The sequence below is a fragment of the Zootoca vivipara genome, chromosome 14 (assembly GCF_965207765.1).
Source record: "Zootoca vivipara chromosome 14, rZooViv2.hap1.1, whole genome shotgun sequence".
NCBI classification, from domain to species: Eukaryota; Metazoa; Chordata; class Lepidosauria; order Squamata; family Lacertidae; genus Zootoca; species Zootoca vivipara.
In genome coordinates, this window is record NC_142597.1 from 4,737,979 (window position 1) to 4,756,471 (window position 18,493).

Sequence of the window (18,493 nt, forward strand, 5' to 3'; positions counted from 1 at the left end):
AAACAGGTAGGGCAATAGTCCAAGGCCTGAGCTCAAATTCTGATTTTGCCCCCAATGAGAAGTTGGGATGTGCGAGAAATTAAATCAACACTTCCTGAATCAATGTGCAAACTGAAATGTAGCCATCTTTTGAAATTTGCACTTCTTTGAATACTGTAGTGCGCTTCACTAATAATAATAATAATAATAATAATAATAATAATAATAATAATAATTTATTTGTACCCCACCCATCTGGCTGGGTCTCCCTAGCCACCCTGGGTGGCTTCCAACAAAGATTAAAAATACATTAAAATGGCACACATTAAAAACTTCCCTAAACAGGGCTGCCTTCAGATGTCTTCTAAATGTCAGGTAGTTATTTATCTCTTTGACATCTGATGGGAGGGTGTTCCACAGGGCAGGCGTCCAAAATGTCTCCCAGGCTGCGCACCTCGTCCTTCAGGGGCACAGTTACCCCATTCAGGACCAGGGAGTCCTCCACACCAGCCCGCCCCCTGTCCCCCAAAAACAGTACTTCTGTCTTGTCAGGATTCAACCTCAATCCATTAGCCGCTATCCATCCTCCAACTGCTTCTAGGCACTCACACAGGACCTTCACCGCCTTCACTGGCTCTGATTTAAAAGAGAGGTAGACCTGGTTATCATTCGCATACTGATGAACACCCAGCCCAAACCCCCTGATGATCTCTCCCAGCGGCTTCATGTAGATGTTAAAAGGCATGGGGGAGAGGACAGAACCATGAGGCACCCCAGAAGTGAGAGACAAGGGATCTGAACACTCATCCCCCCCCCCCCACTTTCTGGACACGGCCCAGGAGGAAGGAGCGGAACCACTGTATGACGGTCCAGAAGGATGTTATGGTTGATTGTATCAAAAGCTGCTGAGAGATCCAGCAGAACTAGTGCGTACCAAAAGGAATATAGTTGGGAAATGCACACACATAATTGTGTATATTAGTGAAAATGTAAAAAAGTGCTCTGTTAGGGGAAATTGTTTGCAAAAAAAAATTATGTTGGGAGGAATATGTGTGCGAAAGCATACAAAGTTTCATGTTGACTTTAAAGCCAGTGTGGAAATGAGGAAAACTGAATTTTAAGTTTAGAAAAATGTGAAACCAAGATTTGACAGATTTGTCCATCCCTGATTATAGGCTATAAGCAGAACTTGTGTCTATCGGACAGATATGTGGGATTAGTAGATGAGCAGGAAGTCTGATTATGAAGTGTAATATTTTTCAGAGCCACTTTTGTAGTGGCTTGTTCATTACAAATGCAAATTTCAAGTCCTTATGAATATACAGAAAAACATGGTAAGCCGGGGGCAACCTATGATGAAATCTCCAAAGTCATGTAGGACCTGAGCCATTTCAGGGGTGGATTTTCAGTTACCTTTACAGGCTCCGTGTCCTCTCCCCCATGGCCCTTTGGCCCACTTATTTCTCAGGTCTTTTCGTGAACCCCTCTCCTTCCATGTCCTTGAGGACATGAGGCAATATTAAAGTAGGCTAAAATGACACTTAAGTAACAAATGTTACAAACATAAGAAATGTCTTTCCATGTAGAAAGCAGGCCCATTAATGTAGCCCCATCTCCTTTCTGTGTCACCATCATCTGGTCATCTGATGTGCACTGTGTCTGGGCCATAGCTTCATGCCAAAGCCAGTGCTTTGCATGCAAAAGGTTCCAGGTTCAATATTCAGTTAGGGTGAAGAAACATCCCTGTTGGAAACTCTGGAGAGCTGCTCACAGTCAGTGTAGGCAATACTGAACTAGATGGACCAGTGGCCTGACTCAGTATAAGCAGCATTCTGTGTTCCTAGCTATGATCTCTCCTTAAAGTTGTGGTGGTTAGCTTAGAACCTGAAGAAGATTTCACATTCAGTGAGCTTGTGGTTTAAGTGATGTACTAAAAATGTTATTGCCATATTTGCTCTGTATTTTAACACTCTTAGTAACACCAGCTCCTCATTTTGTAAAATGAATGGGTTGAGAAATGAATGAGAGAAGTGTCTTACTGTTCCCAGCTGTTGGGCTCCAATCCAAAAGCAGTCAGCTTGAAAGGAAGCAGTGGTTTCTCAGCTCTGTCATAGCACAATTTCACATCCCTTTCAGGTGGCTCCAGGGATGATTGGCACCTGCTTGATTCTGAAGGCAGCCCTGTTTAGGGAGGCTTTTAATGTTTAATAGATTATTTTATTTTATTTTTCTGTTGGAAGCCGCCCAGAGTGGCTGGGAAACCCAGCCAGATGGGCGGGGTATAAATAATAAATTATTATTATTATTCATGGTCAGGGGTCCCTTTAACTTTACTGCCTCTTGTGGAAGTGAATTCCATACTTTAAGGGCCAGGATCAAAACGATATAAACAGGTAAGTTCCCGCACACCTTCTTTCATTACAGATACACCCGCATGCTCCATTCCATGCCTTCTCACTTGTAACAATTTGCCATAGGCAGTCACTCCCAGAGCCTCATATTCTGGCTCGCCTGGAAAAGGAAAACACCCACTACACAATCACTTTCGCTGTCCCAGGCAGGCAGCAAAAGTGGACTTCTCTAGACTCTGGTCACCCATTATATGTGGCTACATGTGGTCCAGGCCTGCTGTACAGTTAGCCTTTCAAATTCAAGTTGCTTTTATTCACCTCCAATATTTTGGCTGATGCTGATGGCAATTGTTGTCGCAAACAGCTGGAGGGCAGGAGGTTGGGAAAAGCTGGTTAAATGGCTTGACATAAAATAATTTTACATAGGTAGTGAGTTCTTCATTGAAGCCCCTTTTATTATGGTGATGTAATTGGTTAATTTCTGTCTTATCCTAGTGATGGACGTTACTGACATCATCCATGGAAAGGTGGATGATGAAGAGAAGCAACATTTTATTCCCTTTCAGCAGTAAGTATTGGGAAAAGGTTTTGAAAGCAACATTTAATGGAGATTCCTTGTTTGTGTTTGCATTCAGCAGATCTGTGCACATTTAAAGGCACAATAAATACTTTGCTGGATCAGACCAATGGCTCACCTAGTCTTGCATTCCTCTCCCTACAGTGACCAACCTGAGAAGCCCACAAACAGGGCAAGGAGACAATAGCTTTCTCTTATTGCTTGTTTACCTGCAGTTTGCATGCACAGGTACACTTCAAAGAAAGTGTACCTGTGCATGCAAACGGCAGGTAAACAAGCAATAACATTGCTATGTTCAAAGAGAGGATTCACAGGCAGAGTTGGCATCGTTTTATGCAGAATTTCAGCTAACATTGACAAATGTGTATTTCTTCTGCATTTTACTTACTTGCAAGCTATATATAGATGGCCTTGATTAAAAGTTAGCATTTCAATAGAATAAAATGGCTGGCAACCCTCTTTGTACTGTGAAAAGTTTTTCAGAAATCATTAATCAAACAAATGGCTTTCCTGGCTGTGGTTTCAAGAGGTAGGCACTCAACCATATTCAGTCTTACTATAATTATTGCTTTCATCATTACTATCTGCTCCAGAGTTGAACATAGTAAAGCATCATGAATAAAATAACTCAAATGTTGCAATTAGTTTATGTGTATAGCAGAGTTTTCTCCTAGAATAGACCAAACATGCTTGATAAGTACATCAGCTTTGGGGTCCAGCACAGACAAAACTCTGAACCTCTCTTAGTCTTGTTGAAGAAATTGGGCTTAAGGTATGAGTTATAAATCACAGTTGAATGGAGAACATGTTCGTTGTTTACACGGTGGAAGCCAGTGGCAAAAAACCCTTTAAGTGTGGGCTAAGCCGAGGGGGAAAACCCTCTTGTGGGAAGAGGGAGATGATTCTATAGCGGGTTCCAATCTCTTAAAATAGGGATGGAGAACGTGTGGCCTCCAAATGTTGTTGGACTACAACTCCCACCAGTTCTGACCGTGATTGTGCTGACTGCTAGGGCTGATGGGAGTTGGAATCCGACAACACCTGAAGCCTCTGCTGTTTTGTGTGTGCCATCTTATTGTGTTTGTAAGTCTGAAGTTCTGTTGAAAAGACTTTGGACCTGTCCCAACTGTTGCCATATAGATCAGTTGAAAGGAAGAGGAAACCCTGCTAATGACTCTTAAATTTTGGCCAAGGATCTTAACTTAATTTTCATTGCATATGGATTTGGAAAAGCTCCAAGGTCCCACGGCATGGTTGGCCCCCACAAGTGCACCTTTCTGCCTCTCCTCCATGACTAGCTAGTACATTTGCGAAGCTAAGCAGGGGCCAATATGGTTTCAAATTAGATGAGAGACCATGTGTTGAGATTCCTGCCTTGCAGCAGGTTGCACAGGCTGGCCCTCAGGGTCCTTTCCAACTCTACAACTCTGTGATAGACTCCACCGACTTTGAGGGTGGAAGCCAAAAGGAACCAGTGGACAGAGTCCTGGGGGCCACCATCATTTGATGAGTGGGGTGGGAGTGGCATTCTACTCCATCAGCTGATCTGCACATGACAGCTGATGAGGGGGCGCTGGGTGCATGCGTATGAGAGCATTGGCGTCGACACCCACACCTGGCATGCAGCCCCCAGACATTCTACCAAAAGTGATTGTGGCTAAGGAAGAAATGGTTAACAACCCCCTGCCCCGAAAAGTTCTATCTTGTTTATAAAACGGAGGGTGCTTGGAAGCAGCTGGAAGTTAACTTCTGTTTCCTATCCTGTTTCCCCTCCCATTCTCAGGATTGCCATGGAAACGTACATCAGACAGCGACAGTTAATCATGGCACCTTTAATAACCTCTCATGTGATTGGAGAGAATGAGCCCCTCACGTCTGTCTTCAACAAAGTCATTGCTGGCAAGGAAGTGAATCACAAAGGGCAAGGTACACAAAAGAAGTGAATTTTTTTTTAAGAACAAAGAATGGGATTGGACCTGTGTATAATTTTTACTATTTCCCCCCACCACATGCAATGAAAGTAAGGAGGTTGCTCAGATTGCAACCTTCCCCAATGGTATTTATGTACTAATGTTTCTTTTCTTCCATAGGCCTCTGGGTTTCTCTGAAACTGCTACCTGGTGATTTAGCTCAGGTTCAGAAGGACTTTTCTCATCTCATTGACAGATCTACGGCTGTGGCCCGCAAAATGGGATTCCCAGAGATTATATTGCCTGGTGTGTGTAGTTCCATGTTAATGGTGATAGCTTCCAAGAAAACAGAGAAGTCATGGAATAAGAGAATCAATTGACTTATGGCAGTGGAAGGGAATCTGTGCACCCCCAGATATGATGATGATGATGATGATGATGATGATGATGATGCCTCAAAGTGGCTCGCAATAATAAAATACACAATACTGTGTACAAAATTTATAAAATTCAAAATTTTACAAAATGTTGCTGGACTCCAACTCCTATCAGCTCCAACCAGCATGGCTTGGAAATTGCAGCTGTTTATTAGGAAGAACGTTTTGACACTGGAATGGACTACCTCAGAAAATGGGGGAGATAGGGTTTTTTAAAATAAAGGTTGGATGTCTTATCTGTCAGGGATTCCTCAGCTGTGATTCCTGCATTGTAGGGGGGGTTGGACCTCCAAGTCTATGATTGCATGAATATCTGGAGGGCCACAGGCTCCCCGTTCTACAGATAGGATAAAAGAACTGGTTACAGAGGGTAGGAAAAAATTGACAGTTTATTGCCCCCACATTCTACAGTACTATATCCATTGTGGGTAGCTAACCTTTTTCAGCCGAACGGCCCAATTTTCTCGTGGACAACCTGCTGGGGGCCGCATGCCAGTGATGGGTGGGTCGGAGCCGAAAGTGGGCACAGCAGTGGGTATGACTCTTGCATTTGTATAGTAGAACACATTCCAGCCAGAGGTTCCTACCCACCTGGCCTCTATCCAGACAAACAGGTTATAGTATAAGAGTTCGAGTTCACATTACAATCAGGCAAAGAAGCTTGCAAAGAGTGCAGAGCAGGGCTTGGGAGGGGTGTGCCTTGAAGAGATTCATGAGGGCCAGACAGAGCGGCCTAGAGGGCCGCATTCAGCTTCCCTTCCCATGATAGACATGGTCATGTGTGGGCAGGGGATTTTATCTGGTTTCTAAAAGAGTAATCATGGGCAGATGCCCTCCAGACAAGAAGAATAATTTGCTGTTGAATTTCACATATCAGGTTTTGTTCTAACTTGCAACCTGGACAAAGAAACTTTACTATAGTCTTGGTGGTTACAGGTGAAGTTCGGAACGATATCTATGTGACCCTGATGCATGGGGAATTTGACAAAGGGAAGAAGAAGACCCCCAAGAATGTTGAGGTCACTATGTCTGTTCATGATGAAGATGGCAATCTCTTAGAGGTAGGAAGGGGCTTGGTAGGTGGGAGGCAGAATCATGATTAAAACCTGTACTATTTCTCCCCCTAATCAGCTGTGAAAAGTGATTAAATAAGAGGCTTTTGCCTGTGGAAAGTTTGCCTACTAGGAAGCTGCCTTATGCCATTGGTCCATCTATGTCACTAGTGTCTCCCGTTACTGAGAGTGACTTTTCAGGGTTCCAAGCAGAAGAGTCTCTCCTAGCCCTAACTGGTGGTTGAACTTGAGACCTTCTGCATAAAAGCAGGTGCTCTGCCACTGAGCTACAGCCTTTCCCCAGTAGAAAATACAGTTTCAAACAGTGCATAATTAACTTACGGGATTTGCCGCCATGAGATGTGGTGATGGTCACTACAAGAAAGGATTAAACAAACTCATGGAGGGGAAGTCTTGTCAACTAAATTAGGGATGTAAAATTTGTGGTGCTGGGACTCTAACTTCAACCAGCCCCAACCAGCATGGACAATGGTCAGGTATTATGGGAGTTGTAGTTCAAAAGGTGTGGAGCACACTTGAGATGAGAGTTCAGAAAAAGCTGGTGCCAAGGCTTCCATCATTTCTTCATGGTATGTTTAGGGCCCTTCACTGTCCCTGAAGCATTTTTCACCTGTCCTTGCAAATAATCTACATGTAGTGAAGAGTTTCCTTAAATCCAGGGCTAAAAATGGCCATTCCCTTCAAAGATTGTCACTTTCTTTGATTTTGTTCTGCTTTTTAATTTGTTTTTCTTGTCATCCAAAGAAAGCTATCCATCCAGGTGCTGGTTATGAAGGTATCTCTGAATACAAATCAGTTGTCTACTACCAAGTCAAGCAGCCTTGCTGGTATGAAACTGTCAAGGTGAGATTGTGTAACATTGCGAGAGTTCTTTCCCGTGAGCTGCAAACTTGTAATTCACTGCTAAAAATGAACTCAATTCCCTGTGTGTGGACCTTTGGGTAGCCAAATTGGCGCCATCTAGAGAAAGGCATGGGCAGGCTTGGGAAGCCACAAGCTTTGCAGCAGTAAATGCTGGGTTGGTGGGGTGGAGTCAGGAGTCACCCTCAAGACATGGGTATTGCTGCAGCATACCTGGCCAGGAGTAGGCAGATATACCAGCAGGAGTGCCACATTGGCTCCAATGGGCAATGTGGCACTTTGCAATCCACAGAGCCTTACTGCCACCCTTTTTGAGTTGCAGCAAGGTCAGCATCAGAAGTTTGATCTCGTATCCCAGAAAAGAAAATGGCTGGCTAGATAGAACTCAGAACCGGAGCACTAAATGCAGCAATGATTTGTGGCAGATATTGCTCATACCACCTAGAAATCCAAGTATGAAAAAAGTCTAAAAGTGACATTTGCATATTTTGTCTTCAGAGTGGGGAATATGGTGTGTGAATCCCAATGGTTAAGATTCTTAAAGAGCAGGTGTCACTTACACACCAGCTAAAAAGCTGACATGTGTACAACATGTAAGTAAAACCTGTTGTGATCTGCCCCATGATAAGACGCCAGCACAGAGCGGAAGCTATATAACCCAAGGCATACATGGGATTGAATATGAAGCTGTGTGAGTTCTGATTCTTTTAAACTCAATTCAATTGTGGCTGGGGAGACCCAGCCGGGTGGGTGGGGCATAAATAATACATTATTATTATTATTATTATTATTATTATTATTATTATTATTATTTTATTGAAATTCATATTAGAACTTGCTAGAAACTGAACTTGAATAATACTCTGGGCTGGCCATTCTTGACTAAAAGCAGAATGCAGATTCTGAACGTGGTTGAATAAAACATGTTGCCAAGGAAACTTAAATTCAATCTTTATACACATTTCAAGACTTATAATTTGCATAATTTGTTTTAAAATCATAAAGTGTTTATATTTAAGATGGAAACAACAGACCATTTATTTTGCTTTAAAATCATATTTATTTCCATTGATGTCTAAAAGGTTTTGTAATGGAAGAAAAAGCTTATCCTAGATGGCCACTGTTACAGAGGCTGTGATTAATGACATGAGTTTGACCAAGTAAACTAGGCTACATTATATCTTACTTAAAAACATTTGGGTAGAGGGTTTCAATCAACAATAAATTGCTAAAATTATGGAATCCTCCTGTCAATCTTGTTGGGTATTCCCAAATACCCTAAGGTGGGGGTCACAATGAATGGGAAGGTTTGCAGGTAGAATCAGTAAATCCTTTTAATGGACAGAGGAATCCCATATTTGTTCTGTAAAGTTGGTTTCTGATGTGCATATTTATAACTAGCTGTCTTTCATGCAGGTGTCCATAGAAATAAAAGAGGTCAGCCGCTACCACTTAAGGTTTACATTTCGTCACCGATCATCACAGGAATGTAAGTACTTGGGAGACGAGCAACTGCCTGTCTCTCAGGCATGCTGGCTTGCCCCCGTGATTGAGGGGGCCAGCGCAACGCAACATGCTCATGTCACACGTGCACGCCCAACGATGTGCTCACATTATGTGTGCTGGCCATGCAACACGCCACACAGCTTGCAAGCGGGACATGAGCGTGTCTCAGAAGAGACCAGTAAGCAATATGTTCTCCTTCCTTCCTTCTGCTGCAGCACGAGATAAATCGGAAAAGGCTTTTGGAATGGCTTTTGTGAAGCTGATGAATGCAGATGGTACCACTCTGCAGGATGGCAGGCATAACTTAATAGTCTACAAGGTACTCCTTTCTTTTTCTTTTTTAAACCTTGGTGATATTGTTGAACCTGTCAGAATTTCTTCCTGACACAGTGGCTGTGTCCAGACATCGCACTAACCCATAGTTTAGTGTGACAAGAATGAGCTGTGGTGAACCTTGGGCTCATATGCTTCTTCCTTCTCAGATGTGGATTTGGAGAGGGCACTGGAAGGGCTTGATTTAGATTAGTCACAGATTAACATTTCATGTAAACCCTGAACTTTGACCCCTGTTAACATGGCTGGTTTCAAGGAAAGTGTAATCAAGATGACACAATAGGTTTGGACATGACAAGCTATGGTTTATCTAAGCTGAGAGAGGAGAGAGGAATTCTATGGTGGGGAGAGGTTAGGATCATTCTTGTAACACAACTATGGTTTAGCATGATGTTCAAATCCAGCCAGTTTTCTCCTGCCCTAACTAGCTCACCGGTGTATAGGAAGAAAGAATGGAATCTGGATGGTTTGTAGCTAATATTACAGCAGTATAGATGTCTGAAGTTATATTCTCTATGTTATTGGTAGGGTGAAAACAAGAAAACGGAAGATGCCAAGTTTTACTTAACTCTGCCTGGCACCAAAGTGGAGATGGAGGACAGAGATGCTCTACCAGCCAAACATCATGTAGTCAACTTTACCCCAACCAAAGACAGTACCAAGGATAGTTTTCAGATTGCAACTCTCATCTGCTCTACAAAGCTGACACAGAATGGTATGTTTGACTGCAGGTACAACCCAAGCTCAAGATCCACTGGGATGAGAGAGTCTGTGTTTGGCAGATCTTGGGCTTTCCTGCCTTAGCCAAGGTTACACTGGCCTAAGTCCTTCAGCTTAGCTGAACTTGAGATATGCTAGTGTAAACCCCTCAGTCAGGGCTCAGTTGGCATACTTTACCCCTTAAGTCGGTGTAATTCACTCCAAACTGCGGCGCTCCAGATGTTTTGGCCTACAACTCCCATGATCCCTAGCTAACAGGACCAGTAGTCGGGGAAGATGGGAATTGTAGTCCAAAACATCTGGAGGGCCGAAGTTTGGGGGTGCCTGTTCAGGGGGATGGGATGCCAGGAGAGTCTTACGCCTATTCCAAATCCAGTGGAACTTAAGCAGATGAAGAGGGTGGTGCAAGTCAAATTCCCCCATAATAGAATTTGGAATTACACTGGTGTAAATTATGCTGGCTTTCTGTAGTAGGACTGCTCTGTTACTTTGCTTTTTTCCAGTTATGGGGAGGAGTAAAAAAAACTACAACACTTGCTTAACTTTTCTACTGGCTTTTGAGATTTTGCCTGGCAGTGCCCTTTTGCTTCCATGCCCATCTTCACAGCCCTTAAGGACTAGAAACTTGCTTTTCAAAATAACTGAAGCTGTGTTTTACAGGATGCTGAAAACTGGCTCGTTAGGGCTTACTTCTGTGTAAACAAGTGTAGACTTGTCCTGTAAATTTCAAATTTCCCCACCACCACTTTCTATCAAGGCTGATCAAACACATCAAATCTGCCATCATGTGGTTACTTCTGGTTCAGTAAATGAGCATGGAGGCAGGCAGAGCAAAGTAAGGTTGAAACAGGATGCCAAAGAGTATGCAGCCAAGGTGCTGAGTACTCTAGAACTGCAGAGAAGTTGTTTTTCATATCATTTGATGCCAGAAATAAAACATTGCTTTCATATTTGTCTTGTACTGTGACCACTAAAGGAAATGAGCTGTATTGCTTAGAGTTATCTTACTCCCCCACCCTCATTTTGCCCTTGCCAGTTGACCTACTGGGGTTGCTGAATTGGCGTTCAAACTCCCAAAACATAGGACACAACTTGAAGAAGTTGATGGAGGTGGAAGGAGGAGAAATCGTCAAGGTATAACAAGATGTAAGCCGCCCAGAGTGGCTGGGGAAACCCAGCCAGATGGGCGGGGTATAAATAATTTATTATTATTATTATTATTATTATTATTTATTATACAGGATTGCAAATAATTTGTGCATGCATCTTTCTTACCATCCGGAGAGTTTCATTGGAGCAGAATGTCTGCTTAAATTTTGTTCTCATTGATGTGCTGGATCAGGGAACTGATAATTTTAAAGAGCTGACCTAGATAGCATGAGGCAAGATTTCAAAGAAGTTGAGGTGAGCAACTCACCAGATTATCTGTCATAGTGTTGCTACAGCAGCAGGACAGTTAGCATGGTTAGTGTCCATATTATGTTTATATATTTTTCATCTCTCATCATATCTGCACCATACATTTAAAGCACTACAATACCTCTTTAACAGCTGTGGTGTCCAGGGCCGTCTTAAGCACCCCTGGCGCCGTGGAGTGACGGATCCCTCCGGCGCCCCCCCTGCCCCGTTTCCCAGGGCGGTGGGCGGGCGCAGCGCGGCTGCCACAGGCGGTGCTGCGGCGGGCGGGCAGGTGCAGCGCAGTTGTCGAACCGGCGGACCGGGTGGGCGCAGCTCGTGGCGCCCTCCTGGCAGGCTGGCGCCGTGGTGCCCTGTGCCACCGGGGGTCTACCTAGAGCCGGCCCTGGTGGTGTCCACTAAACTATCCTGGGAATTGTCGTTCATTAAGGATGTTCGGCGTTGTTAGAAAATCCATATTCCATTCACAGAGTAGCAACTTTCAGAGGGATTTAACAGTCAATCTCTCCTCCCAGTCAACTCTGGGAATTGTAACTCTATTAGGAAAATAGGGGTTTCCTAACAAATTTCAGAAACCATAACAAGTTCCCAGGTTTCTCAGGCAGGAGTAGGCATGGATGTTTAAAGTGGTATATTTGAACTTTAAAGGCATAGTGCAGATGAGGCCTATGTGTCTTTTTGCAATTTTATAATCAAATCATCCAGTTTTGTGCAGTGTTGAGAGAGACAAATACTCAACTGCCCAACTATGCATTATTATTTTTTAATCTGTTTGCAGGGCTGAGGCACGCAGCAGGAGATTTGCCCTAGATTTGCCCATTTTCCCCAGCATGCTGGAATAGTGCCCCTCCCTGTTTGCAGAAGGAGGGACTCTGGCAATGAACCATTTCCTGTCATGCTAATCCGTATGACTTTGAGTAACTTGCTAAAAGACCTGGAGATAAAAGGGAATGAAGCTATAACACAACAGCCTTATTCATCACAACCCATTTCTGTTTCTCCTCCATCTCTAGTTCTTACAAGATACACTTGATGCACTTTTCAGCATAATGATGGAGATGTCTGACAATGAAGCCTACGACTTCCTTGTTTTTGATGCACTAGTAAGTTGTTCTGACCATTTATCCCTCCTTAGCTCTTCATTAACTATGTCACCAAAAAGAAAGCTTCCAGATCAGGCTGGTTACAATTTCTTCCCAGTGACAGGCTGATGTGTAAACAAGAGCTCCGAAATGGAGAGTTGCTGCTGCTGCTTATTTTTAGAGTGTGGGCAAGCTTGGCCCAGCAGCCTTTCCCATTTAAGCCCACCAGGCCATTTGGGGCAATCCCCAATAACCAGCTCAGCTTCACCTGACATCATAGTAACATTCGGTGATTGACAAGTGGGGAGGGCTTCCCATCTGTCAAATTCGGCTCATCTGGGGTGGCCCAAAGGCTGAAAGGGATTCCTCACCCCTGTTTTACATAACAGAACAGCCTTTATTTCCAGTTAGATTTGGGTTCAAGTTCCTGAGTCCCTTCTCCTTCTAAAACAAATTCAGGTGAAACTCGGAAAATTAGAATATCTTCGAAAAGTGCATTCATTTCAGTAATGCAACTTAAAAGGTGAAACCAATATATGAGATAGATGCATGACATGCAAAGCAAGATATGTCAAGCCTTTATTTGTTGTAATTGAAATTATTTGTTGTTAGGCGGGTCAATTATAAATGGAATGTAATTAATGAAATGTAATAGCGATGTTTATTTTTGTATTATTGTAACTATTTGTTTTATTACTGTGGAATTTCCAAAAGAAAGCATTTGTAAAAAATAAAAATAAAATAAAAAATAATAAGTTGCATTACTGAAATAAATGCACTTTTTGATGATATTCTAATTTTCCGAGTTGAGAGACTTTTATGACTGCTTTTATGGCTTCAGGAAGTTGTTGCCGAGTGAGTGAATTTATTATAAGAATTAATGAGAAAGATAACCAGTAGCTCAGGGGCCTAAATTGTTTTCAGCTGAGGTTTATTGCATAAGCTTGTATGCCCAACAGAATTATTAGGATTTAAATACTTTTTAAAATGAGATTTCTAGTCCTCATGATTGTGACTGGAAAAAAGAAGAATTGATCATCTGTTCTATATTGCTTCCATTTTCCGCAGAGAAGCTTGAATATGTGGACTATTCTTAGAATCTGTGAATGCTGAGAGAGAAATGATGAAAGTCACCACATGCGATGGGGAATACAGGCAGTGTTCAAACTGTTGCCAGAGTTAATGTCAAACTCCCAGAATTGTAGAGTTGGAAGGGAACTCAATGGTCTAACACAGTGTTTCCCAACCTTGTGCCTCCAGCTGTTTTCGGACTACAATTCCCATCATTCCTGACCACTGGTCTTGCTAGCTAGGGATGATGGGAGTTGTAGTCCCAAAAAATCTGGAGGCACAAGGTTGGGAAACACTGGTCTAACACACTGCAATGCAGGAATCACTGCTAAAGAATCCTTGACAGGTGTTTAAAAACCTTCCGTTTAGGAAGGTTGGCAGTCCTTCCTGTTGTTCCTGCTTTAGCTGCAAAAGCGCAGCATGGTTGCAAACTGAAAACAAAAGTCCAACTAGGTCATGCTGTTTACATCTTGCATATTTCCTATTTAAATAGGTATTTATTATTTCACTGATTGGAGACATCAAATTCCAGCATTTTAACCCTGTACTTGAAACTTACATTTACAAACACTTCAGTGCCACCTTGGCCTATGTGTAAGTATACAGTTTTGTTACATTGATGACTTGTGTATTTTTGTCATGAGATGACTTATTACATGCTTGTCACATGGTTCAAATTGTGTGGTTTTTCTCTGCTCTTGACACGTTGAGGTAGCAAGATTTCTGCTAATCTATAATCCAGCATAGTGAGCCTTTATTTGGAAGAAGAGGGTTATGAATTTCAACGTCATGTGTTAGTACATTCAGTGGGGGTGGGTGTTATATTTGCATTTAACCTTCCAGTACTGAAGGGAGCTGGAAGTCCTTGACACCGTCTGCACTATACATGTAAACCAGTATCATACCACTTGAAACAGTTGTGACTTCCACCAAAGAATCTTGGGAAGTATAGTTTTAGGGTGCTGAGAGTTCTTATGGGACCCCCTATTCCTCTTATAGAGCTACAGCTGCCAGAGTGGTTTAACAATCAATCCCTCTTCCCAGGGAATCTTAGGAATTGTAGCTCTCTAGAATAACAACTCTCTTACCAAACTACACTTAGCAGCATTGGCTGTTTAAAATGACATGATACTACTTTAAATGTATATTGCAGTTGGGTCCTTATTTATTTATTTATTTGTTCGGTTTTTTGCCACATTCCCTTCTGGACAACCTTTGAAGAGTCACATGCCAGTGATAAGCAGGGGTAGAGGTGAAGCTGGGCAGTGGAATAAACATAGGCTAGTCCTCTGCACCAGGTGGAGGGACCTTTGACCCTCCAGATGTTGCTGAACTATATCTCCCATCAGCTCCAGAAATCATGGCCGGTTCCAAAGAGAATGGATGTTGCAGTTCAGCAATGTTGGGAGGGCCAAAGGTTTCCCACACCTGTTCACACACATCCCTCTCTAGCTTCCATCCAGAGAAGCAAAAGGCATTATTAGAGTTTAGTCACATTTACATCAGGTGGCAGGTGGGTGTTTGTGTGGGTGTTTGGCTTGGAGAGAACTCTGAAAGTCAGACAGGAGTTCAGTCCCTAAGCCTAAGGATTCCCACCTCTGGCCTATTGGTTCCAGCTCACAGGAACAGCCTCTACGTCTTCATGCACCTAGTCCATGGACAGTGGGGGGCAGGGCGCTAGTATACATGGCCCCACTCATTCGTTCTACATGCAGTTTTAATCATGTTGGGAATATAATGACTAAATAGGGTTACTTACTCAGCAGCTTAGCAATACGAGTTCTATTCAGAATAGACTAATTGAAGTTAATGGTCGAGACTTAGTTTCATTAACCTCAGTCGGTCTGTTCTGAGTAGGAATGGCGTTGGACACAATCCAGAGTCTGAAGACACCTGATGCAACAATATTGGTGGCACTAAGCTAGTCTGTGTGTGAATGGAAGGCCGCTTGAAACTCTCACACTCACTTGCCACCTGGAGTCTGATGGAAGAACAGGGATTTTGCAATGCAGTTCTCCAACCAATGTGTACAAAAATGTATATATTAGCAGTACGTGCACATGAAGATGCCTTTATCAATGGAAATGAAATCCAATTTGCATTTTATTACAGGAGAACGTTTGCAGAATTCTGTTTATGAGGAAAAAGTGCATTGCAATGACAGGACATTTTCATGGGGACTTATTTATTTTTATTTATTTTTTAAAAAAGGTCTGCACAAATTAGTGCAGAAATGTAGAGAACTGAATTTAAGAATTTTTTTTGGGGGGGGGAGAAACCTAAACTGACAGATCTGTCCATCCCTATGCAGCCCCCCACTTACTTATTTTCTCTTGCCCCAGAAAACTTACCAAGGTTCTAAACTATTACGTTGGAAACGCAGATGACTCCAGCAAGACGGAATTGCTCTTTGCCGCTCTAAAAGCCTTGAAGTACCTGTTCCGGTTCATAGTTCAATCCCGCGTCCTGTACCTAGGGTAAGCAATGGCTGGAAGGGTAAAGGTAAAGGTACCCCTGACCGTTAGGTCCAGTCGTGGACGACTCTGGGGTTGCGGTGCTCATCTCGCTCTATAGGCCGAGGGAGCAGGTGTTTGTCCGCAGACAGCTTCCGGGTGATGTGGCCAGCATGACTAAGCCGCTTCTAGCGAACCTGAGCAGCGCACGGAAACACCGTTTACCTTCCCGCCAGAGCGGTACCTATTTATCTATTTACACTTTTGACGTGCTTTCGAACTGCTAGGTGGGCAGGAGCTGGGACCGAACAACGGGCGCTCACCCCATCACGGGGATTCAAACCGCCAACCTTCTGATCAGCAAGCCCTAGGCTCATGGTTTAGACCACACCGCCACCCACGTCCCTTAATGGCTGGAAAACATGGGCATAATTCGTGCTTTTCCAGTTGAGCTACTCCTACTTACTTATTCATAAATGTGTGCCCCACCTTTCCTCCAAGGAGCTTGAGGTGGAATAATGCATCTTCCCCTCCCCATTTTATCCTCACAACAACCCTGTGAGTAGGTTGGGCTGTGTGATTGTGATGGGCAGGCCATTCATGCTCAGCCTCTGTGTGCTTGCTCAGTCCTGAGATGTCAACTACGTAAATCAGCTGTGCCTGCCCTTCTCTTCAAAAGGAGAGCATTGGGGGGGGGTGTCAAGTCTTGGAACAACATCTTAGCTAAGTAGCTATGCTGTGCTTTACCTGCTTGTAACCTGTGGACCCAAGTGGGGATGCTGCACTGACTTCATCATAAAAACTTAAACAAAAAAAAATGCCATCACTTCCAATTCTGAGTCCAAGGGGGAGAGTCAAGATAATCGCCACATCACGCTGACTCCCTGTGCACCTAGGCACGTTATCAGCCTCTCTGTAATTATTAGGATCTTCGTATCCTGTTACTACTTGGATGCTGTTACTGCCTTCAGTTAGGATGACTGCATACCATTCAAAATGGCTCCAGGATCTAGAGACCTTTAGGTGAAAGAGCTTAGCACCCCCAACCCACCTTAATAAAAAATAAATAAGTTACACAGCCATGTGATGGCTGCTAACTTTTTAATAAAAGGTTCTCGACCATCAAACATCTATTTCAGGCTCAGGATTTTATTCTGAGCATTTGCTGAAGAACTGAGTTGCTGGGTATATACTCTATTTGCCTTTGTTAATCAAGAAATGTAATCATTCCAAGGGATTCTATGTTTTAATGTTCAAGGAACAGCACAGAGTGATTTCTTTCTGGAACAAACACAGTTGGGCTTACAGGAATTCCCCATGTTATTTATACAGAATTTATTTCCAGAGAATCATTGTCATATTTTAGGAAAGCCCAATTGTGTTCAAAGTCAAGTGAGTGGAAATAAGAAGCTCTTTCCTTCAAACCAACACTAAATATAGAATCATATTTTTCTACTTCCCTCTTGTGCTTCTCTTAGGCTGTAATCCTAATTAAAAGCTAACAGCACAGTGTGTAGTGTTCAGTGGGGCTTACTGTCACGTAAGGTTGCACAGGTCTGCAGCCTAAAAGCACATAATGTATAGAAAGAGACACTTTTGTTGTAATGTTATTTTTTTAACTATAATCAGCAATTGAATAATTAGGGCGATTTTCTTTCTCTCTCTTTTAGGTTTTACGGGAAAAGTGAAGATGGAGATGAGTTTAACAATGCCATCCGCAAGTTGTTCCTCTCTTTTAACATCCTCATGGACAGGCCTCTTGAGGAGGCTGTCAAGATCAAGGTTAGCCTGAGTCTGTTGCCATTATCTGAAATGGGTGTGGCTTTAGTTACAAGGGCTTCTTTGTGCCTGCATTCCAGGAGTGGCTCACCTGTGGCCATCCCAGTGTTGCTGAACTACAACTCCCATTAGCCCCAGCCAGCATGGCGCATGGACAATTATGATGGGAGTTGTAGTCCAACAACATCTGGATGGCCACAGGTTAGCCACCCCATCTGTATTCTGATTCAGTTTTTCAAGTGGCATTGCTTGTGAAGCCAAAATGGAGCAGTATTCACACAGGACAGGGAAGACAGCAGCAGCAGCTTCTGAGTAAATGTGACATTTTCAGAAGTTTAAGGAAATAAAAACCTAAGGGGTACTCTCCCCCCAAAAAAAGCCAACCTTGGCAGTACTGAACATGCTGAGTGCCCATGGAATACTAACTGATCGATGAAAAGGGGGGGAATTAGAAACTGGGTAGAAGGGGTAGGCTATTTCTTGGTTTTTTAAATGCTTCCTGGGATAATAGTGAGAGCTGCCCATGGAAATCAAATGGAGGCAGCCACAATTTTGGTGCTTCTGGGATGAGGTACCAGAGTGCCGTTACTGCTTTAGCCAAAATGGCACCATCTCTACACAAGAGGGAAGGCATCAGGAAGGCCCCAAACAGCTGAATGAGAACTGATCATGCTCATTGACAACAGAATGCTGGCAGACCCTTGTTGGGAGCACATTTCACAGAATCACAGAATCATAGAGTTGGAAGAGACCACAAGGGCCATCCAGTCCAACCCCCTGCCAAGCAGGAAACACCATCAAAGCATTCCTGACATATGGCTGTCAAGCCTCTGCTTAAAGACCTCCAAAGAAGGAGACTCCACCACACTCCTTGGCAGCAAATTCCACTGTCAAACAGCTCCTACTGTCAGGAGGTTCTTCCTAATGTTTAGGTGGAATCTTCTT

The 18,493-nt window shown here is 43.2% G+C and overlaps 1 protein-coding gene across 2 annotated transcripts in view; it reads left to right on the forward strand.

The window, feature by feature from the left end:
* Positions 1–18,493, forward strand: part of DOCK5 (dedicator of cytokinesis 5) — a 148,600-nt gene that overhangs the window by 71,976 nt on the left and 58,131 nt on the right. For both annotated transcript variants that reach the window (XM_035138774.3, XM_035138775.3), the window contains exons 11-23: positions 2,826–2,898; positions 4,691–4,833; positions 4,998–5,123; positions 6,191–6,315; positions 7,072–7,170; positions 8,605–8,677; positions 8,910–9,013; positions 9,556–9,742; positions 10,784–10,881; positions 12,177–12,266; positions 13,810–13,910; positions 15,659–15,793; positions 17,440–17,551. In XM_035138774.3, coding sequence (XP_034994665.3) covers positions 2,826–2,898; positions 4,691–4,833; positions 4,998–5,123; positions 6,191–6,315; positions 7,072–7,170; positions 8,605–8,677; positions 8,910–9,013; positions 9,556–9,742; positions 10,784–10,881; positions 12,177–12,266; positions 13,810–13,910; positions 15,659–15,793; positions 17,440–17,551 — 1,466 coding nt within the window. The remainder of the gene's footprint in view (positions 1–2,825; positions 2,899–4,690; positions 4,834–4,997; positions 5,124–6,190; positions 6,316–7,071; positions 7,171–8,604; positions 8,678–8,909; positions 9,014–9,555; positions 9,743–10,783; positions 10,882–12,176; positions 12,267–13,809; positions 13,911–15,658; positions 15,794–17,439; positions 17,552–18,493) is intronic.